Raw genomic sequence first — 25,166 nt, forward strand, 5'->3', positions numbered from 1 at the left:
TATTTGGAGTTACTACTATTTTCTGATCCATTCATGATTTTGCAATGCTGAACAAAAAGGATTTTGCAATAGAGCCATTTTCACAAGAAGATTGAAATACTTTGTAATACATCTGCACCCCTGGGAATTTGTTAAAACACAGACAAAGTAGAAGACTGGCTGATGCATTCTGTAGATCAAGTTCTTAATCAAATTAACAACAACAGAATAATATGTATAGCATGTAGCGCTTCAGCTATTTAGATGCATAATTATTGGGTCCCACTAAGCATACTGAGTGAAGATACTGCTAGGTATACTTCATTTCTAAGAGACCAGCAATAAGGGTACATCTGCCCAGCCCTCCACTGGCAGGTGACCTGAACTGAAATATTATGACAGGAAATAACCAAATATCTCTCCTGGTTCTGCTGTTTCAGTTCTTTTAAACAAATCTCCAGCTGAAGCAATCCTGACAGGATCTGAACAGCATCTTAGTAAATGACATGTTTAATACAGCAAACTGTTGATCTGCTGTTGGCTTGACTATTCAGGAAAACATCCTAGAGACAGGGAAAAGTTACCCTTTAATTTCATACCAGTTAAATGCCTCAGTCAAAGGACGTCTTAAAGAACTGACTCAGAATCAACATCCATTCCAGTTAGCAGCTGTTTGATCCCCAAATACCATGTGTTCTTGGCTATATTCCTACAGCTAGCCAAGATGCTAGCTATGTAAGGATCACAGATCCTATTTTGCTGTGATGAATGGCATCATAACTTTCTTCTTTGTCCCTTCTCACTTGTCTTCATAAACTATTTTCTTGTAGCAGTGGATGGCTGGTCTACTCTGGCTACTCATCTCTACTTCTTAAAAAACAATGCATTTGGCCCAGGCACTCAGTCTTGCCATGGTGACATCTCACAGTAATAGTTACAATTCTCTCTGGAGTTTTGTCAGACTACAATGAGGCAACATTTCTTGGGTCTTTTTCTCACTGATCTAAACTGTTGTGTAATGCCAGGCACTGCTAACAAACTAGTAATTCTTTGGTCCAAAAGCAATAACATTTCAGTAAAAGGTAAATTCTGTATTCCAGGTTTAGAAGTGTCAGGGATACAATTGTGCTGTAAGGTGCTATATAAGCACAAGATAATGTGTTTCCATCCCAAGAAAAATAGCTCAAGTTCAAAATATCTGCTACTGATGCACCATTTTTCATCTTCACAGACAAAAAACACATTCTTCATGCAACTGATGAGTCATAAGCAGCACCCAGAACACCTCCAGGGCTAGATATCCACCTCTTTCATTTTCATGCACATAGACCCTGGACATTGGTCTGCTGGGAAATATATTTTACCTTTTTTTGGCATTTGAAAGGAGCAAATATCCTGTACAAAAATATTTTTCAATAGCACGTGGTTCCTAGTGGCTTCTACATTCCCATAAATTGGCATCTATGTACATCGGTAAGTCAGTAGATAATAGCACCCATAATCAAGTGTAAACATTTGGCATGTAAACATGTCTTTTAAAAAAAAATGATACCACAAAATACCATGCAAAGTAACCTATTAGATATGCTGTATTGTACCTTTAGGATATACTGATTGGAGATTTTGTCATCAGCAGCCACATATAAACGGATGAAGACAGAGTTACTGTATTGACCACGAAGAGTTGCCAAGGCTTGGACTAAGCTAAATCTCCTTTCTGACCACAGCCCTTCGGGCCCAATGTTGGATTCCAGCACAGGCCAGCGGAAAGGTGAATGCCTCAGTATACTTAAGAGGGGTTTCACATCAGCTTTTTCAATTTTATCTGTAACAAAGTGTGACAACAATTACATTCCAGACACCTCAAATGCAGCAGCAGCCACATCAGACACAAAGATTTATCAGTATTGATTTCTAGGCAAGACAGAACTGAACAGCTGAAACCCAAAGCCTCTTCTCTGCCTGTGTGCACAGAAGCACAGGAATCTAACCCAGTTTCTCTGAATCAAGAACAAATCAGTGCCTTTCAAAAAAGGGAAAGGGCTGGAATTAAGTAAATTAAAAACCCTTATTCACTTAGGAACTAGCATGGAAATGTCACTGGTTCTGAGAGGGGGTTATTGTACATAATCAAAGCTAGAGGGGTCAGCATCTCAGCACCGAGGCTGCGGGGCAGACTGTATCAATTGCTGACAGTCAGTCTCAGGCTGTGCTGGAAGAAAACTGCTCAGGAAATAAAGTCTGAAAGATTCAGAAGGACAAAGGGCAGTTTGAAGGACAAAGTCCACCCCCTCCCAACTAATTTTTCACCCATGCAGCTACACAAAGGTAGTGATATGGCCCAACCTAGTGTACATCACCTTACAGCATCATTTACAAGCTCAGGAAAAGCACCCACAAATTTGGCTCCCCATCCAAATTTGCTTGACATCCAGATAACTTGAAGCTAAAGAGTCCATGGCTGTGGAAGTGCTTTGATGTAATGGATTTAGAGAAAAGCAGAAGGTGCTGAGCAACTGGCTCTTGAAAGCACCAGTGTGAGAATTTAATCAGAGGGCTCCTCTGATTTACCAAACACTACTCCCATGCCCTTGCGGCACAGCTTTGGCAACCTTTTGCACTGATAAATATCCATTCACAGTTGCCTGACAAGCAGAGGTATCTGTAAAACTGGCTTCTGTTGCCTTGGCGTACCACAGTCTAGATAGCCAACTTCAGAAATGTGTAGAAAACCATCCCCCTCAAATCAGGCAACTTACTCTCATTCATGCAGGATGCATAAAGGATCTTGGCCTTCTGTACAGCTTCACTGTCTCGTCTTTTGCTGATGGGTTTCTCAAGCAATGCTGAAAAAAAGAAATTACTTTTTTTTATACATCAGAAAATGTAGGAACTTACTGCCTGTCTCAGCATTTGTTTTAATCACAGCATTTGTTTAATTAAGGATGAGGTTCCACATGTATTTTCTGGAGAAGTAGTTCGCACTTTTTTCGATCCCCAAGGATTTTTTATTTATTTTTTTATTTTTAAGGAGACTGTTTTAAAGCCAGCTGTCAGATACTGTTTGTTGCTCTTCCTCACAAACAGCCAACCTCAGCAAACCAAGGGGACAGGGAATCATGGGGTGAGGGTGGGAACCAGCATACAGGGCAGAAAGTCAGGAATTCTTTCAAGTGGCTCAGCCTCCGGTGCTGGTACATTGTGAAATCAGGGTCTAAAGGAGAATGTGGCAGGATCCCAAGAGCAAGACCGCTGGCATTCACTTTTGCCACATCTGCTGCTGCTGCTGAAAGCAAGCAGCAGAGAACTACCCTGTTGTATGTCAAATGCACACAACCTCAGTCTCGTAAATGACACAGAATGCCAAATGTCCTACTACCATTTGAATAGTTGCATTATATAGATCCCTCACACTATAGGATCAACCTCCTTGCTGCCTGAAAGCCAAACTAGCTTTTTTAAACTGCCATCACTCTGTATTCCTTGCATTCCTCACATTATGTTATGGAAGTAAAATAGAAGGAAAACTGCATCTGAATCTCAGCAGTCCACTCTCAGCTGCCTCGAGCCATTTTATCCAAGTTGTAAACCAGCCGTGACACAGCTGCAGCTACACATAACTATAGCTAAATGCAGAGGCAGCTTAGTTTCAGAGAAATCCGCCAGCTCAGGTACAACACAGCACGAGCTAGAAACACGGCTAGCAGACCCTGTCAGACCTCACCTGGTTTTTTAAGGCCCAAACAGGTCGTGCAAAGAATTACCTTGCTATTGCTGGGACCACTGGAGAGAGTGGCATAGCTGGAACCATCACAATTCCCTCCTGTTGTATGCTCAGACAGAGCTAAAAGCCTTGAAAAATTTAGGAGTGCCTTCTCCTCAGTGCTCTGGGTTTCAAATAAGCAAAGGCCCAGTACAGATTGTCTCTGTGTGGTGCTGTGCCTGAGCTAGGAAGCATGCCCCACACAAAGGATGAACAAAGTGCAACAGAGGAGTCCCAGGGGAGGGCCACTGGGACTAATTAACATCAGCCATGGCAAAACCAAACCGCTTCCACATGGAGCTTAATGAGGTGTCAATACCACATCATTCTTCTCTGCCAGTACTAGCTGGGGAGATGCAGGGTACTAAAGAGGTGGTGGTGCTGCCCTCCAAAAGCAGAACACTCTTGTGAATGGGCAGCAGCTGCTCACTCTCTAGCCCCTGTGCCTTCCAGCAGCTCACCAGTCCTCTTTCCAGTGTTGCCTTTCACAGGAGGCAGAGGTCCAGCTGGGTGGTATCACTAGAGTCTAGATTCTGAGAATGATCCGGGTTTAGGCTTCTCCATTCAGCATTAGGAACTCACTACTGGAGCTAAGATTTGAAGGCACTTATTTCCCAGGATATCTCTAGCACCTTGAAGAACCTGCCATGCTGCACCTCTCCGATATTCCCCACCTGTGCTCATGTGAGCACTCAGGGACCATACTGCTGACCTCTAACTCTTTTAGTCAAAGAATACACTAGTGATGAGCAAATGCCACTTGTTCCCTCCAATCCCTTTTCTCTTCAAAAGAAAAAAAATGAAACAAAAAAAAAAAGCAAACTAGTTTGCTTGGATCCTTGAGAGATGTGATGAGATCATTCCCTTTTAGTTATGGATAAGATTTTCCCTAAAAATACTGCTGGACAGGATTCCCAATAGCTTTGGTTTCAAGTCCTCAAATTGTTAATATTTCTTAGCTTGTTAAATACAATATAATGCCAATCATTGACCCATATCTTCAGTGTGCACAGTTCTTACCAGAATAATCAGACCTGTTCATGTTTTAAGGACAGCATTTTAAAAGAATTTATAAATGAAGCCTACATAAAACTAAAGATGAAAAAATACACTCCTATTAAAGCCATTGCAATGACCTCTGTTTCTTGCCAGTGAGCTGCACAGACATGAAATTTTGAAGGTAATAAAATTCAAGGGCTAAAGCCCAGCTAAAGCTCAGGAGAGACAGAAAGAATGAGATACAACAAAATAAAATCAGCTCTAGGAATACACCTTCATAAAATCCTGTTAAAATCAGACCTGGTGTTTTCCTGTCAAACCATCTTATTACGAGACAGAACAAAGCTGTAGCACTCCCTGCACTATTGCAAAGAATGAGGTAGAGTAGATGCTGCCAATTTGCTCAGAATTCATTTATGAAGAAAATTCTTAGTTGTTGTTGTAAATCAAGTGATCAAACATGAAAGCCTTAATAAGATTGTTGGATCTCGTGGACACTCAAATAGACAATGTGATCCATGAGTGCTCCTTAGGCTACAGGTTCCCCAGCCTTAGCCTCAAGCTTTCAGAGAGATTTAGAAATTCAAACCTGGAGCGGTGGTCACATCCACTTGATTTCTGCATTAGCTAGTACAAAATCCAAATACAAGGATTAGAAAATGGCTTATTATTTAACCCACAATGGATTTTAAACATCCTTGAATATTTAAATTCTTCTTAAAGAAGAGGAGCAAGGAAAGGCAAGAGGTGATCCATACTAATAAAAAAAATATGAGCAATCAATTAGTCCACCTTCAGGTTTCTGTATCCATGGAAAGTCACCACTGTAATTTAAATCAATGTTTACACATCAAGCCACCTTTAAATCAGTAATAGCAAGTACTGTGAGTAGCCTGGCCATAGTAGCAGGCTGCAACAGCCCCCCTACTGCACTGAGTATATCTAATTGTGTGGGTAGGTGCACAGTGAGCTCTGCATACTTTGAAGGGCTGCAGCTCAGAGCCTTTGCTTTCTGAGGACCTCCACGAGTTGAACAGACCTGCCTCAGGGCTATCCTGTGCTCCTACCAGCACAGAGAGGCACTCTGAACAGTTCTCCACCTCTTCATGTGCAACATGGCATTTCAGGCTGTCATCTACACTGGGGAGAATGCTTGCCGGTCACCCACAGAAAACAAATTCATCACCTCTGAAAAAGTTCAACTCTTAACTATAGCTGGCTGGGAGGACTGTCTTTCCACCTTGCAAAATTTTAATGGCTTCAGATATTTTCTGTTTTGTCACCAGAATAAAAGCAAAACCTATGAGGTCTTCCAAGGGATAGGAAGAGAAAGACCATCACAGATCAGTAAATGTTCAGCCTCATGAGATACCCACAGACCTGCTGTTTAGTTGCCTACTCTGCCTTTCCAAGCAACTGCTCTCACCCCTCACTAAAGGATTGTGTGTATTCATACAAATCTGGCTTTGATCAGACTAGAAAACACACAGCACTCCAACAATATTTAAAAAAAAAACCAACTGTGAAATAACTGTTTGTTAACTCCCAGTAAAATGTTCCAGTGCTAGAGATGCAATAGTAATCTAGCTGAAGAGATTAAAAAAAGACCACAATCTAAGATGATTTACAACCCTCTGAAAGAGCACAGAATTATTATTAACAGCAACCACAATTTAACAACTTATTGTTGTGACTAACTTATATCACTAGCCTACTGCAAATGCAAAGCGAAACATCATAGCCAAAAATCACCAGGACAAGCAATGTGAACCAGCATACCTTAAGCTACCTTGAATATAAAGTCTGCAATCATGTTTCCCCAGCCAAATATAATGTACATGTTCGAATGGCTGTTCTAGCAGAGCAGCTCTTCTTCAGTCACGTCTTATGTTTCCTTCACTTTCAAATTCATTCCAAAGTCATTCTTAGGAGAAAAGGGATCTTGGCCTGTGCTACTGATCTCAGTACCTCACTGACCATGTTTCCATGTGCACGGGATGCCCAGGCACAAGATTTATGTCTCCCTTCACATAAAATTTAGTTATGGTAGGTGTCAAAACCTGTTGGTAATTCTGCTCTGCAGTGCTGAAATAACATATCTCATCAAGCAACTACCACTTGCACAGTCAGAAACCGGCTAAAGGTGTTCATCATATCCTAAACTTTCTGAGGTTGCGAATTGCTTCATCATTCATTTTCTTCTACCAATGGGCCGAGGGCAGGGAGGTTCCCTTTGTAAATCAAATTTCTTGTGCTTCTGGTAGCCCAGGTCAGGCAGGTTTGCATCATCCCTCTCCCTGGCTCTTGCACAAAACACAAAGACTCAGCATCCTCAGCAGAAAACATGCCACAGTGGGGCAGGATCCTCAGCTGTCTGAATTGTAGATGCTCAGATAGACAGTCAAGGAAAAAAAGCCACAGCCGGGGTTGGGAAGGGAAGTAAGGAAGTTTATCTTGAGTTGCCTTCAGACAGTTCTTTTCCAGGGCAAGAGGACTAAAAAAGGCCAGCTTCCTGTGGTTCACTACCCTACAGTAAATAGCAATCATCTGCTGTTAAAAGTGAGAGCAAGGCGCTTTACAAAGTAAGCTTTGCTAATGTGTGTGTGTGTGTGTGTGTTTAACTGCATACTATTCTGAAGCTGCTAAGTATAGTCTTGTGGCTAAGTGTTACCTTTAATCTTACTTTCCATTTCTAGTCCTTGCTGATTTTCCAGCCTACTGTCTTACACGGTTTCACTTTGGTTTTCAACTGCTGTATTTTATTTATGGGGGTGAGAAATCCTGTACCTTTCCCTCTTCTGACTTGGAGTGCGTGCAAAAGGGATTGCACAGCCAGATTTGCAGGGGAAATAAACATGTATTCCACTTATTCACATTAGGCATATTGATTCAATTTGCCAGTTTCCTGATCTGCAGATTGTATATATTCTGTATGCTAACAGTTTTCTATATATGCAGTTGAGCTGCATTTCTGAGAGACACTATTTGATTCACTAAGCTTATTTCTTATTATAGAGAGAAAAATGTAAGTTTTCTCTGCACTTTCCAACACTAGATATGGAGAATACACTGTATGAGTAAAGATATTAACTTTTTTCCCATTCATTTTTGTCCTTATCTTTTTACAAATATTTGCTGTATATGGAAAATGCAAATTGAAGTGTTTGCACAGTAGTACCTGATGATGAGCTGAAATACATTCTAATGCTTTATATCTTGAAGAAAAACAACTATGTGCAAATATCCCAGGGGGAATATTCTCTGACTTTAAAAAAAAAAAAAAGCAAGCTATACAAGAACTCCAAGGGGACATCCCATTTCCTGGAGAGCTGTAACCCTGGAGGAGTGAAAATCTAGCAGACAAATAATTCAACATGAACACCCACGGCAATGCTAGAGCAAACAGTAGTCTTAGACAGCAAAAACAGAGAAGTATCAAAGTGGGGAGATGATCTTATTGTTGTACATAAGCTGGTGAGACCGACTGGAACATACCTGCCCTTTATCTGTCCATATTTTAAAAACAATGTTGGACAGCTGAACAAGCTGCAGAAAAAGATCACAACCATTTGGGTTTTTCCTTGGGTAGAAGGGACTGAAATAGAAGAGGGGGGAAAAACCCAGTGAAGGAGCATGATTTGCCTCACAAAAGATGGCAGAGGGGTGATGAGATAACAGTATGAAAGTATAGAGTCATAGAATCATTAAGGTTGGAAAAGACCTCAAGGATCATCAAGTCCAACCCACACCACCTAACTCACTAAGCCATGTCCCTAAGCACCACATCTACACGTTTCTTGAACACCTCCAGGGATGGTGACTCCACCACTTCCCTGAGCAGCCCATTCCAGTGCCTGAGCACTCTTTCAGTGAAGAAATTTATAGTACTTTATAAGTACTTTTCCATTAGAAAATGCCTGGTGCCAAATAGGTCTTTAGAAAAGGCACAAAGAAAGCCAACAGTTCGAAGATGAAGACAAATTCAGCAGTTACAGTGATTAACCACTGGAGACAAGCAACCAGTGAAGATAGTGACCTCTCTGCCCCTTAACATCTTCAAGACTTGATGCTTTTTTGGAAGGTAAGCTTGAGTCAATGTGAATTATGGTTTATCCCAGTGCAAGATATTGAGCTGCATTACATGGGTAATACAATTGTCTGTGATACAAGAAAGGTCATAGAAGATAACCTAATGATTACTCCTGGCATTGCACTCTATACATTTAGGATAAGGATCTCAAAGCACTCTTAGACCTGTGGGACCAAGGAGATACAGCCATTATCCATTGTTGAAGATAAAGTGAGGCACAGAGGATTAATTCCTCCTTATCTACTCATGTCAGAGTCCTACTGATTGGAATGGTGCTCCTTCATGAGACAGTGAATACCCCTCAGTCTCTTTAATCTCAGTGACAGTGGGAGTTGCTCAATATTGCCCAGATGATGCTCGGTATTACAACTGAAAGCAATTTGTAGCTCATTGTTTTCAGGAGCAGATCCAGAAAGCAGTCCAAGGGCTTCTGAGAAACCCATGCCTACTCATTCACTGGGCCAAAGGCAGAAGATGCTCCCTTGTCAACTACGTCTACAGTAAGGCTCTATCAAACCATCACACAACAGCATATTCTCCCTTTGGTTTGGTTAGCAGTAGCTAGCAAATAGACATTTGCTCCTTATTGCAAATATTTGTAATAATAAACTAATGTTTATGAGCTTCAGTTTCTTAGACCAAAATGCAGGAACTCTGCTTGTGGAAAGGGAGTTTCTTTGCAAATACCTGATGGCTTTCAGTTCTCAAGCAATAAAGACTGTTCGTCACCCTCCCCTCTATGCTACTCTGGAGCCATAGGGATCAGGTTTCTAAACTGCTGAGAAGAATAATTAAAAGAGCTGTTCACCTATCTTCAGCTATCAGTCACAAGCTTTGTTTCCTTCCCAGGTTAGCACTTTTATGTCCTACCTCTGTGAAGAAGCAAACCCAAGTCATCTTTTGGAAATTTGCAGGAAATCCTCTGATGCCAGCAGCAGGATTTTTTAAGGATGTCCTGTGAGGAATTTCAGCTTAAAAGTAGAAAAACAACTACTCAGACCTTGGTTTGAGTTTGGCAATCAAACCAAACACACAACACTTGTGTGCAGAATGTCATTCCCTGAGGTCCCTGAGACATAAGGTAATTATGATTAATCTAGTCCTCACTAAGAATATCTAACACTTAAATATCTTATTTCCTTCACACTAAAGAGCTATGGCAAAAGGGTTCCTGAAAAGCAACCATAACCCCTAAGCCCCAAGGAGCCAACTGCACTTGTGCCACTAAGGGCATCTAAGAATTCCAACTGTGTCATGAGGGCACTGCCCTTTCTTCAAACTCCCAGTGCACTGGATTTAAGTCAAGTTCAGTACAGTTCACAGAGCAATGACACGACCAGGATGCCAAAGGGCACCAAAAAAACTTCAGAACCATGCTGCTGTTACGGAAATCACAGCTAGACAAATGTACAGTCTTAATTACAGTAATGTGAGCTTACATGTTCCAAGAGTGATTATTTCAGAATGGTTTGGGGTCAGCTGACATTCGTTTAGAGTATCAAGTTTCCAATTCCTTTTTTTCAGAGCCCAAATCTAAGCAACAGAGAGCTGGCAAGGATAAGATTTATGGATGAAGGCCTACAAGGGGCACAATGTTCTACCTCAAAATAAAAGCACTGGCCACAGCATCTAAAATTATACCCAAGACTGTTGTGATCACTTGACCAATGGTAACTTCCCTGTCTTGCTACATGAAAATACGAGTCTAATAGACTGCAACACAAACGGTCCGGATTACAAGATCGTCAAAGAAGAAAATCTGATATATATTTTTTTTTATTGTCATCATTTTGGAAACCTGACCCCTATAGCTGCAAAGCAGTATGGAGGGAAGGATGAAAAACATATATATATATATATATACACACACACACGTATGTATGTTCTAAAAGGAAGTGATAGACTTAACTGACATATTTCCAAGCTATACATGTTTCTTGGGAACAAGGCAAGTATAGTCAAGCCAAGACTATTCTTAGAGATAAATGTGTTCTCTCAGAGCACTCTCCTGAAAAAGAAATGGACATCTCCTGCTGTAGGATGCAACATTTAGTGTTTCAGTACAACTTCATCCCTCATTTATTCATTTATTTTGTGTTCACTCCTTAATCATCCTTCTACTACTTTCTTACTTTTTTTTTCCTCTCTTAGTTCCCCATTGTAAATAATCAGGTCACCAGAATCATCTTACTGGAGTACAGAAAGACTTCAAATAATCACTCCAAGCAACTTTCATAAAGGCAAACTCCCTGTTTACACAGGAATACGAAATAATGCAGAGTACTAGACACCATCTAGATTGTCCTATTACCTGCCATATTGTATATTTACACCTCTTTGGGAGGCAGAAGCATTGAGGATGCCAATGAATGGGGCTATGGGTCCCTTTTGGAAGGCCTTGTCTTGGCCTACACAGCCTCAGAGATGTCTTAAATATAATAGCTTCCAATAACTTTTTTTTTTTTTTAAATAAAAACTTCCAGTGTATTCTGCAGCTCCAGAAGCTCAGAATTGTCTTTGTGGAGCTGATGCCTTAATTTAGGCCTGCCTTGTTTTGATAAACTGTGTTTTGATAAACTCCCCCACCCCTTGTTTTATTTTGTGGGTTTGGGGGGAAGAGGTGTTTGTTTGTTTTGTTGGGTTTTTTTTTAAAGGCATTTAATGATGATCTACACACTATTAATCAATTCAGGCAAACATGTTTCATATTTGATACAATTAATGTACATCGGCCTACTTCTTGACAAGAGTCCATCTCACCATGGTTAGAGTAGTGACTCTTGAAAATAACTAGCCCATCATTATTAATTCCTCTGACATACTGATAGAACATTTAATCATTATGAATTAATTTTGCATTAATGAGGATGTAATTAATATGATGTCCACAGGAATTCATGAAGATTTAGTAATTAATCAATTCATATAGGTTCCAATTCCCAAGGAACATAAATCAAGTAAATCAAACAAATGTTCTCAAACACCAATTTAGTGAAAGGCTGCTGTATTTACACAAGTAAATCTAACTAATATATTGACATTTTAGGGTCAATATATTAGTTTCCCCAATCCTTTTCTTGAATATCCATTTTTGCAACATGGAAGTTCTCATGGAAATGGTATTCAAACAGCTGTGCTTACATAAATGCTTCCTAATGCTGCTCAATGCCCTAAAATACAACAGCACATTTCCTAAATGACAATGCTGTTTGTTTCCACAGTCTCAGCATTTTGTAAATTCTCTGAGTTTGTATATGAAAAGTTAAGCACATCACATGAGTTCCTCCAAAAGTAAATGAGCATAACTGTACACAGTGTAAAAAAAACCAAAAATCATCTTATAGAGAAGTGAGAGCCTCTGTTCATAAAAATAATTTCAATAATAAATCTTAAACTTTTGAACAATATTTCACTCTCCCCTACCCTGCCCTTCCAGCCTCCCAGTATTATGCTGTAGGGAGTAACACATGTCATTATAATATTAGGCACAACAGTTTAAACTGCATTTATACCAGAAGATTGTAAGATCCTCAATTGTTACAAAATAGGTGGAGCTCCATAGTAAATGGCAGCATTAAGCTTTACTTCATTATATTAATACTTTCAACATGTACTTGTGTAATTTTTTTTGTTAGTCAGAAAATGGGAAATCAGATGTCATGGATTGCTATGCCTTTCAAGCTATGAATGCCTCTTTCTGAAAAATTACCTGTCTAAAGTACAGTCATATAGCAATTTTGAAATTCAATATCTGCAGATATGAACATGTCATCCTTCTGCAGGCGACAGCCAAAAGAGGTTCACTGTAAATCCAGGGGGGAGTACCGTGCCCTGTGTGGAACGGCAGCATGGCACAGGGTTCGCAAGAGGATGCCACTCTGGTATCCCAGCCAGGGAGATGCTGTGGGAATCTTGTGGCCCAGTTACTGTTCTGCCTTAAGGACTCATTTAGGAACCAAAATTATCTCCTTTCTGTACTCATGGTTTCCCAAAATCACCCATTACAAATACAACTTTAATTTCAAGCAGCCACAAAGCCTGGAAAAAGCCCTGGCTTCTCCACCTTTGACTCAGGTACTTCATTTTTAACGAAAAGCTATTCACTTTTTGCCCAGAGAGATTTATATGACTTGTGCCACTTATATCTTTTTCTTACATTTAGATGAACCAGCCATTATAGGAAAGATCTGGAACTCTGGAGAAAAAAAGAAGTCTGTACCACTGAAAAGTGGTCCATTTTTAGTAGAAAACACCAAGCAAACCAGCATTAAGCACTGTTCCTGTTTGCTGCTATTTTGTTATCCAGGAGCAGCTACCCAACAAGAAGATATTGGAATCGATAGCATAAATATCATCTGAGGGTTGGCTTTTTTTTTTTTTGTGTTTGTTTTTTTTTTTTTTTTAATTACTGCTGGTATTCTCCCTCTTACTTGGGGCAGCTCTCAACCAGGTACCTCTGAAGGAAGAAATCACAAAAGATGGGTCAGCGGATACAGAAACCAGAGATGAATGCCAGCAGCTGCATTACATATTTCATGGGCCCCATGAAAGCCATCTCCCAGCACAAAGTGTCCCCAACCAACCACTTGTTGAAGGGTGGGAGAAGAGAAACCAGCCCTAAAAAGCACTGTGGCACAGGATCGTCTGTGCAGGACAGCAGCCACTCAACACCAGCCTCTGGGATTTGTCCAAAAGGACTATCCTGTGGTTAAATAGTATAAATTTCCATACCGGGATATTTTTACCTTACTGGTTTTACTTTAAAAAGAAGCTATTTTCTAAAGAAAACTATTGCAGATTATCTTGGGAAAAGCTGCCAACACTGCCAATTTGTTTTGTTTGCTGTTTCATGTTCTTTAAAAACCCATGCACCATATCCTCCTCTATTTCTTTCTCTTTGCCACACTGGAAATTCCTCACTTTAAATTGACTGGTATTCAGAAAATAGCCATGCTAGAAAGCTTAGTGCAGCAAATTAGTCTGAAGTAGATGTCTCATTGGACCAGGATCAGTACGGAGACTTAATCTGTAAACTGGTTTCCACAGAAGTAAATTAAATTTAAAAGGCCTGGAAGACATGTTCACAAATTATTTACATAATTTAAATCTGCTCCTTTGCAGTGCTGAGATTTAGGAATGTTTGCATAGTTCAGTTGTGTTTGTGTTGTGGTTTTTTTTTTTTTTAATTTATTGCTTCCTGCATGGTCACTTGGAGGAAAAAAAAAAAAAAGAACAGCTGTATTATTATTGTTCTGCAGACTTCAGAGAAAGGAAAATAAACTGCTTGGTTCACAATCAACATTCACCACTAGTAATAGGCACTGATCTACTTGTCTTAGACTTCCAGTTCTGAATTATTCACAAAAAGACACTTGCATTTCGATGGTAAGACAATAGTTGTCCTAACCAACCAAAATGGAAAAATTGAGCAGGAATACAAATAGCTTTGCAGGAAATTTAATGGTAAGCGAAGAACATTTATTAACTCAGAGACATTGCAATCTTCACCTGACATAAAGGTGAAATAGTTGCAGTTTGACATAGCTTTTGCTCATACAACAGGTGCCACAGTCAAACCATTTTTTCCATTTTGAAGGACCCCAAGAGCTTTCTCAGATGCTCATTAGCACTAAAAGCGGTTGTTCTTAAACAACTTTTTAACATGCCTGCAGTGTATCTGTAAATGAAAGGCTTGCTTCAAGTCAGGGACAGCCTGGTCCAGCCAGGAATGGTTAACTGGAAGCAGGACTATCTCAGTCCTGCCCAGGGCAGTCCTATAAGGAACCAGTAAATTTTAACCTAAACATTAGATGCGTGTTACCTGGATCTGTGTCATAACCAAAACAACAAGTCTCTGCCTTTAACATATCTTTGTCTATCTACAATTGCCTCCTGTACATTCCTCCACAATACATGAAATTCTGCTGTTACTGATGTCCAAAGGAAGACCTACCATTGCTTTCATCAGGCTATGATTTTATCCATTTTGTATAGCCATGAGATCAAAGTGAGTTACACATGTGGTTTGCGTATTCCTCTGAGAGCAGAAAAAGAAATCTAAGTCACCCTCAGACAAAAGATAGAAAAGAAATTAATGGGGAAATGATTATATCATTTTAGTTTGAATCCATCCTAAGATGGCTAGAGAAAGGCATGGGAACTTTTTTTTTTAATATATATTTTATATATAAATTCCTACTCCATTATAAACCCTAATCTTACAAAAAATAGCCTTTTTAACTATCACATTAAATTTTGCAAATCTAGAAGAACCCTGAAATTAACATTTCTTGTCTGATTCCTTCAATCAACCAGAGATACATGGGCAGAAAATCTACCACTTAGTATTTTTCAGCTATTTTCCACTGACCCATTGCCATTCCTTTATTTGGAATTCCCCATTAAAGCATCAAAAACCTTCACTGACACAAAAAATATTCTACCCTTTCCTGAAGCTGACACCTGCAGAGTCATAGGCTCTTGTATGTCTGCAACTTCAAAAAAAGAAAAAGGAAAACAAAAAAAGCCTTGCTCTCAAACATGGCAATAATTAATGCAGGGTTCTGTACATTATACAGTTACACCTACCACTTTTTGGTAAGACAAACCTAATTCTTACACTTGCCACCCATTATCAACTGGAATATCTTCTTCCATAGCAATGTTCCCTGAACAAAAAAAATGTAGCTTCCAGAAGACTGAAGATAACCTTGTGTGATCAAGGCTGTACACAGGCCTTTGCACAAATACCCAAATTCCCTTTCGGCCTAAGGCTCAGGAACATTCAGGGACCAGAAAACAGGTTAGATGTTCAAAGATTTTATTTTGAGTAACAACATTTTTTAATATATTGTCTGAATAAATACTTCCATCTATATCATACCATCAAAGAAAATGAAATATGAAAATATGGCTTTCTGGCCAAGCCATGTTATCACTTTAATATTAATAGTCTTCTTTAATATGATAAAAATTTCAGGACATAGAATTTGCATAATCATCAGCTCTTTAAAGACTGGGGCTCTTTTAATCTACTGAGTGTCAAACAGGGACATTTACAATGAGGCACAAAGTTCCACTAAGAGTTCTTTAATAAGGAGAGATTAAATTGGCTTCCAAGGTCTGGTCAGCCATATATATCTTTCTTTATCCAAGAGATCTTCATCTTCCTAAAATTTTTGATAGCAAGGTTTTGGTCGTCCACAAATTAATAACTCAACGTGTCAAGGTAATTTATTGAAGTAACTCAAAACACCAAACATACATATAGGCTGAAGTTATACCTTGCTATTTCAGCTACCAACACTGACACCCTTTTTTTAATTACCAAGAAGGTGTTTTGGAAAGTTTAAGTAAAAAGTTAGAGATGACAAATGTAATATTAAATCAACTCCTCTACACCAGTCAACATTTCACATCTTTGTCCCTGTACCATGCCAGGGAGGAGTTTAGGCCTCCTATTAAAGTAGTTATCAGGCACTTCATTACAACCCTTTTTTGATCTGGAGTTTCCATTAAGCAATACTTCTCACTTAGATGTTTCTTTCTTTATCTTGTATTTTCCTAGCTATGGATTAGCAACTTCTAAAAGAACTGCAGTAAGAAAATGGTACAAAAATGTGACTTAGCATGATGTCCTTGATTAGGCTCTGTAAAAAGAGGAAATTAAGGATAAGAGTCACAGCTTGCTACTCTATATTCAATTAGGACTGGCTTCTTTGTGGCTGTGGTTCATGCAGGATGTGCAGTTATTTAACACAGCCCGACTCTGGCAGCAGAACAACTAGAATGCAAAGCATAACTTAAAACAGGCCCTGGCAATATTTTTTTCCTTTGGTTGTGACATCTTCAGCAAACTTGAAACAGCAGTCACCAGATCACATCCTATGCTGAAATTCCACACTCATATTCTGAAACTGAATGCAACTTTTAAAATACTTAATGGTGCGAAAACTGAATATGATATGACTGAAGAAAGCAAGCATAGAAGGGCTTTGATGCCTACACATGCCCGTACGTATAAAATTAAGAAAAAATAAATGCTATATTTGAGCACAGTATCCTAAAAGTGACCTCTCTTCTGCAGTGAGCTCAACTAACAGGTCAATAACGCGCTCAAGGTATGCAATGCTCAAGCACACCACCATCAGTAAATCTTGCACATTTCCCTTCTTCTGCATGATGCACTTTTAGCAAAGATTATAAGAACCTGGCAGGGTTTTCCTCCCTGACAATAATCACCACCCTTTCTCCCCAGCTGGTCTGCACAGCTTCCTGATGAGGTGGCCTTGCTGCAGAGTATAGCACAAAGTCACATACAGATTAAAATACCTCTCTTCCTACAGGTTTCCACCCTGGGGCTATTTTTTCCTCCAGACACACATTCTTATGCAGCCTTCTGTTTCACTGATGATAGCTCAGGTACCCCAATGGCAGCTTGAATAGCAACGTGAAGCAAACACAATAACCAAATAACCTCCATCTCTCTGGAAGTCTGTAAATTGTCTCTTGCCGAGAGCTAGGCAAGTATACTAGAAAATATTGCTCCCTTTTTGCCTTATTATATTCTTTTCCTGCTATTGGCCACAGTAGAGACAGAGTGCTGTCCTAGACTGATGTTTGTCTGGATCTGGGACATTCCAAAATGTGCATGCTGTGCTCCTGCACTCTGGTCTACCCATCTACTGCAAGAGGGAAAGCGTTAAAATCCTGTCCCCTATTACAAGGAGTATCCTTTTGGCCCTCCATTCTTAACTTGTAGAGTTGCAGTGGTTGTATTCCTCCTCTCAAATTCTCTTATAACTCATTATGTCCCAATGTTATTTTCAATAAAGCCCAACAAAAATATACTTAAAAGAGAACATCAAGTTGGGCTGTTGGATATTATCCAACGATCAGAAAGGAGTATGGAGTCTTTATTCATTTCAAAACTGGCCAGTTAACAAACTATATTGAAAATCCAACTAACCGCTTTCAGAAATTACATACTTACCCTTTAGTTTGAGGTCCACATTGTGTCGCAGCCAAGGATAAACACCATAGTTCGACATGTCTTCTGGAATAGGGTGATTATATATCCAGCCATCACATGCAAATCGATAAAAATTCTCACATGGATCTACAGATTGATTTATCTTGCTTAAGATGGCAGCAGCTGTGAAAAACACACCACATAGATTTTTGTGGAACACTTCTTCCTAAACAGAGAATTACATGAGGCTACAATCCAGAAACGATGATTAACATTTACCAGTTTCTGCAATGTGACGCTGACCTCACTTGCAAGGTAAGTTTTGCTCTATATGCTCATCTCTGCCATTTGTAAAACAGCAGCAAGAATATCCCCCCTCCTTCCCCAAGCTTCTCTAGCATCAAGTAGTGCATATATGAGAAGCAAAAAAAGGCAAAATATCTGCAATGAATGCTCTTGAATTGTGTACAGCAAGGACCACTGAACCTAGTGCTTTGGAAACATCAACTGCTGGAGCCAGACACCTGAAGACAGTCTCTACATTGCTGCCATAACGGAATTAATTGTCTGAGGAATTTAGAAGCAATACAGATCAAGCAGATTCTAATTAGCATTCCAGAAATTATGCACTGTTTACCTTTAGTTGAATAGCTGCACAAGAAAACAAATCACATTCTGATCTACCATTCACTGGAGGAGATAACTGTAGCAATTTCAGCTCCATTTTGTGACTGCATCCCCACCAGTGGCTCTTGCAAGTGAGACTGGTAAGAAAGAGATCAGCCTGACAAGCCAGAGACTTAATAACCTTTGAGTATCTAATCAAATGCTTGTGCATTATAGTGATTGTGGCAAAAATCCACACGGGTCAAGTAACATGAGATATGCAGATCTTGGATATTTTTTGACTATATGACAGTGTGTTTTGAAGCTTCTCCAAACAAGCGATTAAAAATCCTATCAGGAAACTGGTAACTTTTACTGACTTTATGGTACTATTTCGAGCATCCAGTATTTTTACTTATAGTAATTCTTTCTATGATAGTTCTGTGTAATTATCTCTCACTTTGGAAGCTCTCAAACTGACTACGCGGAGGACATTTTGGTCCTTGGCAATCTTCTGTCACTGCTGAAAAGTTGTTGAGCAAGGAAAGGCTCAGGTCTTGAGACAATGTGTGATCACTACACAGTGCGCTCTGAGACAGAACAGTCAGGTCGTGTAGCTGTCCAGGTCTGCCTTGGCGCAAAATGCCAACTTCTGCTGAGCTTAACAAAAAAAAAAAAATCTGTGTTATTTTGGGTGCATGTGAGAAGACAAAAGCCAATTCACATCCAAACCTCTTCAGTGACTTTTTTTTTTTTTGTTATGAAGCTCAAAATGAAGCCCCCAAACATTTTTTTTTTGTTGTTGTTGCTGTTTTGTTGGGGGGCTGGGGTATTGGGAGGGCTAGGGGTGGTGTTGTTTTGGTTATTCATCCCACCTTAGATATTTTCAGTCATTCAAGAATCAGCTCAGGAGAGTGGTGTCCAGAGGGGAAGAGCACCACCAGTGCAATGCAGAGTGGAAGCAGAATGGCAAGAAACATCCCGGTAATGTTGAGATCTTCAAATTCTTCAATGTATGGAGCCCCACAGAATTTCATCAGGATTTCAAACACCTCACAGTATCAGCTTAATATGGTTCAGAATGGAAATAAATACTCAACTTGACACGATGTCCACTTTGTTTCTAATAAAACAGCTCTAGGGGCAGACTTCCAGATGTGGTAACTATCGTTTGATCTTTGCTCTTGCTACACAAAACGACACAAAACTCCCACTGATTTAGTGGGAGCAAAACTGTCAAAACTGACCAATGCAAAACAGGGCTCTCAGGTCCTACCAAGCCCAATCCCTTTAGCTTGCATTTAACACCAATAAACATCCCAGCGCTATGAGGGTTACCACACGTACCGCTGCGTGGAGAAAAAAAGCCTGCCAATATGGAAGTAGTTGCAGATTTGAGTTGTAGTCACCACACTACTGTCGTGCAAGTCTGGGCAAGATCTGGCCCTAAAGCATCCCTGTGGTTAACAATTCACTTGCTAGTTTTCTGGCTACTGGGAAAAATACAACAAAATACACCTGAATGTCAAGTCACCCAACTTTTGGTTTCTCATTAAACAAAACAAAACAAAACAAAAAAAAACCCAACAAACCCTACAGGAAACATTGAGTTAACATGGGTAGGACAGAGTTAAAACAATTTAAAACATGAAATTTCATTGCAGAAAATAAACAGATATGCAGCAATTTTTTTAAAAGGGGGGGGGAGGAGTCCCTCATTATTAATGAAGCTTTCTGAGTAAAATGTATCATGGAAAAAATTTAAATAACAAATATCTCATTAAGGTACTATAATCATGATATAATAGAGAGCATAAAATTGTTGCTTACCAGCTTCAATGCATTCTGAGGTCAAACAGTACTGTTGCTTTGGATGAAACTTTATAAGACCTTGGCTAACTGCAAAATAGAAAACCATAATGAGATCATTTCTAATGAATTTTGACCATTGCAGCCAAACATTGTGTACTTGATCATTCAAATATCAATGCAGGCTCTGGCCCTAATGCATCCCTGACTGTACTGATTTAAAACAGTTAGAATGTATATTAAATAAATACTGCAGCTCCTAATAAATTATTTTCCCCTCGTGTGCCTGCTTTCTCCTTCCTCTGTCTTTGCTCATAGGCAGCACGGAGCAAGGGCTGCCTCACTCTACATTTGCACAGTGCCTGGAGTAACAACACTCCAGCCTTACTCATGGACTGCGAGGGCCACCGCAATACAAACAATTAATCATCGTTGCTATCATCCTCCAGAGATGCACCCTTCACACAACGTGGAGCTATCTAGACATCTTTTGCAGGGTTTTCACAGCTCCTGAGCTACAGAGCTCGTGCTGCCCTCCTGCACCTTCTCCACCAGCAGCAATGCACTGCCCAGCCCCGCACCAACAGAACACTTTCAGGGTCTCTTTATTCCAGCTTTGAATAAACTAGATAGCAATGGGCACAGGGATACCTGTGGTTTGTAAGGCACAATGCAGTTTCTGTCCAAACTGCCTCCCGAAATTATTGTAATTGCTTCCAAAAACCTTGCTGACAAGAACTATGAAACTGTCAGATAACTTTGTTCGTCTCTCAAAAGTGTATATTACAGCTGCCACTGAAACTTAAGCATAGGAATTGCAAATTTCAGACATTGCTGTCAGGCAGCAAATATGCAGATAATTTATACTTGCGATGAGGATGGGAGAGTCCCAAGGGGTAGATGAAATAAGACTCAGTAGATGTGTTCAGTAAAGAAATATTTTGTTATATCCATTATCTTAATCCATGGCAAAAATAAAAAATTAGAAAAAAAATCTAACAAGGGAATATATTAAGGTATCGTAGCTTTACCAGTACTGATAGTTATAAAGCAATTTCTCCTGTAGTTTAATATTGTTCAAAAGGGACAGGAAAACATGTCTCAGTACAGGAAAAAATTACTATAAAAAACCTACAGCTAGAATTTAATATAAAGCTGTTTCATCTTTTCCAAATTCATAGCTTTAGTGACAACTGATGACAGAAATGACTGGGTCTTGATCAAAGTTTCTTAGAAACTTAGAACATAAAACTATTTTTGGACAATTTTGCCAAAGCTTGCATTGACTCAATGAAACACAACACTTCAACAATCTTTGTAAATTAGCCAAGAATTACACAAGATTTTGAAGCATATAAAGATTGTAATTGGAAAATTTAAGAACAGTAGAAAACAGAAGTGCAAGTTTCTAGAATATGATTTTGAGCTATGTGAATTACAAACAATGGATAATGTGCCTATTAATTAATTTTTGAAAGTGTTGCAGTCCTTATTTGTGGAGATTCACCTTTTCCTGCTTTAAAGCTAGCCTTTTAGAACCTGTCCAGGTCTTGAAAGTTTGCCAGATTTTTTTTTTCTTAACAAAGCAGAGAAAGAAAGGAAAATTGCAGACACCATTTAATTCTTTTGCACTGGATGGAAAATGAGGGAAAATGAAAAAGAATTATTAAAGAATCCAAAGTAGCACTCGTGGCTTTCATACTTATAAAAGCAAAATACCATTTCAACTCATTTTGATCCATTTATAACTTCATCATTAGAGCAAATTTTAAAAAAAATCATTTAGCAGTAACATTTCCTTTTTAATTAACAGCTAATTTTGATTTAAAAGCTTTACCTGGTTCTGTTCTCTTGCCTCTTTATTGTTGTTGTTACGAGAACCAACCATTACATTATTACCTACAGTTGTGGCTATAACAGTCAGTATCTCCACTTCTTCCTTTAAAAGCTTGTTTCCAGATTCTTAAACAAATACACACTCTAATTATGTTCCCCAAAAAAATCTGAAAGGGGAAGAGGTATACAAATATGCAGACACAAATAATGTGGATGTTTCTATAATGCAAGAAGACCAAAGGGCTACCAAGTCAGGAGGAGAGGCTACTGAATTGAGGTTCAAAGCTACCTGACTTTTTGCCTGAGAGAACAGGAGGGTGATCCGATTTCTTCTGCTCTGGCCCTGGCTCCCAAAGAGGAGGTGGCTCCTGTCCTGCCATAGCCCACACCACCGTCCGGAGAGCCACAGGCAGGGACCCTGTGTGGTGCCAAGTGACTCCCCTGACAGGTCCCCACTGAAATCGCAGGAGGGCTACAGCCGATACAAGCAAGTAACAGTATAAAAAAAAAAAAAAAACCAGAAAAAAACAAACCACACAACAACAAAACAAAACAAAAAAAAACCCCCACACCATATACCATGATTCTCCCAGATCCCCCCTTAGAGTTGTAGGAACTCTGAGAAGCAGAAACAAGAGAAGCAGGAGAAGGCTACACTTCACTCCTCAGGCTGGAAAATGAAGGGAAATTGTTTCAGATCTACCAGAAACAGCAAGCTTTGCAGATTAAGTGAACTGAAGAAAAAAGGTTGTCTTGAGGTGCCCAAAAAGCTTCACATGACCAGAAATAATGGTCTCTTTTTCTACAGTTTAACAAAACTAAAAAAAGAGTTAAACTCAAATTTACAAACAAAACACAGCGTCACAATGAAACATGGAAACATTGCACTGACAAAATGTTAAACCAAAGCAATTCACCTTTTTTCCTTTATTCATTTGGTTGAAAACCTCAGACCATTTCCAAACAAATCCTAAAAACGTTTTGGTTGACCCAAGGCCAGCATTTTTATTTTCTTAGCAGTTATGCCAATGAAATTTTTGACACAGAATCCCTGGCTACAGAGTAGGCCTCAGCACACTTAGAAAACTATCTCTAAGAATTAATATATTTGCTTGAATTTTCACATCTGGTCTATAGATAAAGCAATTCTATCTCTGACAAGCTATGGCAGCAAATGTCTATTGCTTTTTACAAGCAGTAAACAAATAATCTAGTGCTAAAAAAAAGTAAGATCTCTCCACTACTCCCTGGTGTTTGATATTATATTCTTTAAGCCAAAGCTTTTTCATCTAGAAATAATATTTTGCACTACCAACTTGAGGATTCAATCCTGCTCACGTTTATAAAGAGTTTTGTTGAACTAAGTGGGATTACTCACATACACAGAAGTTACTTGTGTGCAAATGTTTGGAGAACTTGCTCTAGAGCAGAAAAACACCGAGAGCCTGGTGTTTTAAATATTCTATAGAAAACCTGGCATAATTTTCTCTGTTGTGATTATAAACGAAGTAGACCTTTCCAACAAGATCACAAGGTCATAAAGGACTGGAGGGAAGCAAAGGATACGCTTAGAGGTTAAGTTCCCTCCAGTCTAGGGAAATCTGTGTTGGTCTAAAGGAATGAAAAGCTGGGCTGAATTATTCCAAAAGAGGATCTGTCTCTGCAAGTTCTTAGGTGGATACAACACTGCTTTCTCTTCTCTGTCTAATGGTTTCTGGGTACATTTATACTTCCCCACATCATTTTATAGCTGTAGGTATACGTTTCCATGTGTTCTTCCAACAAAACCAATCTACAGATTATTCCAAATCCTGGAGAGGAAAAACTAATTCCTTCTCTGTTGTGCCCAGTTGCAGCTTATAGGTCTGATCAAAACATTCTAGTTTCATCCCGGATGCACTCTTTATGATTTCTGCAAAGACGACTTTGCAATTCATCATAGAAGAACAGAAACATCTAAAAAATGTGCAAGCATATGCATCATTGAAGCTTTTTACAGGAATTTCAGTCAAGCCCTAAATGAAAACCAAATGAAAGAAACCCCAAAAGATTCCATAAAATGTGTGCTCTACAGATTGATTTTCAGGAAACAGAGACAGTCCATATCAGTCACAATCTGCAAGATTGCAATCAGCATTACCAACATGCATAATCTCACCCGTTTCTCCCCGTTCTGTAAAAGAACCCAATTCTGGCTAGAATACATTCAACTGATTATCCAAATTTAAATTCAGCATTGAAAAGTTACATGAGCTCACATTGCAGCTTCCAGCTCTTATGTTGTTCCCCCAACAAATCCCTTTCCTGATACATTTCCACTTCACAGTAAATACAGAGCTGTGGGGAAAAAGAAGAGACCAGAACGCGTGGAGCACACAGACCCGCACAGAGCAAACAGACTGGGGAAGGCTGTGTTCAGGTGAGCTTCGACCTTTTCACTTACCCAAGAAAAGCACGGTGCCAAGCACAACGGTGCCACTCACAAAGACGCCAAGGGCAATCCGTGTGACTTTGCTGGCTGCTCTCCTGGTCTTGGGTACCGTCTCTCCTTCCATCGGGACAGCTTGGGATGTGCTCACTCTCGCAGAAGTCTGGTTTTTCCCCTGCTGCTGTGGTATCAGTATTTCAACTGTTCACAAACTACACCCATCAGCTGTCCTCCTCCTCCTCCTCCTCTCTCCTATTTACAGCTCCAGGTTTCTGTCATGAGCCATTTCCTAGGCACTTCCTGCTCTCTCCCTCTCAAAGGAAAATAGTGCGTAAAATAGTAGCAGTCTCCTACGTTTTCCTCTGACCAGGAGGAGGAAAGGCAAGCAGTGACCACTGTACGTACAGCCCTGTAGAGCCTCCACGAGCCAATCGCTCAGCAGTCCCCCTTATCAGGGGTTCCGAACACGAGGATTTCACAACATTGCTGAACAGATGTTTTAGCTACTCAAACATATAGCTGTAAACCCTTTACAATCAAAGCAGGATTGCTGACAACTTATACAAACATGAGACTAATGGAAGGTTTTCTTTTTTCCCCCCTTGCACTTATTTAAAAAGACTAATTATCTGCTGACCAAAGTTTCCTCCTTTTATCCTGCTGCATCATTTGGCTTCACCAGAAA

At 39.6% G+C, this 25,166-nt stretch overlaps 1 protein-coding gene across 1 annotated transcript in view; it reads right to left on the bottom strand.

Annotated features, from left to right (window-relative positions):
* The window catches only part of PHEX (phosphate regulating endopeptidase homolog, X-linked), a gene marked incomplete at its 3' end in the record, with an annotated part of 45,191 nt that extends 20,583 nt beyond the window's left edge, over positions 1 to 24,608 (bottom strand). Inside the window, exons 1-5 of the mRNA XM_010084662.1 lie at positions 24,497 to 24,608; positions 20,239 to 20,307; positions 17,824 to 17,985; positions 2,739 to 2,825; positions 1,578 to 1,804 (exon numbers count right to left, since the gene is read on the bottom strand). Coding sequence (XP_010082964.1) covers positions 1,578 to 1,804; positions 2,739 to 2,825; positions 17,824 to 17,985; positions 20,239 to 20,307; positions 24,497 to 24,608 — 657 coding nt within the window. The remainder of the gene's footprint in view (positions 1 to 1,577; positions 1,805 to 2,738; positions 2,826 to 17,823; positions 17,986 to 20,238; positions 20,308 to 24,496) is intronic.
* Positions 24,609 to 25,166: the final 558 nt, after the last annotated feature.

Source organism: Pterocles gutturalis, unplaced genomic scaffold, assembly GCF_000699245.1.
Source record: "Pterocles gutturalis isolate BGI_N339 unplaced genomic scaffold, ASM69924v1 scaffold6530, whole genome shotgun sequence".
In the NCBI taxonomy this organism is placed as follows: domain Eukaryota; kingdom Metazoa; phylum Chordata; class Aves; order Pterocliformes; family Pteroclidae; genus Pterocles; species Pterocles gutturalis.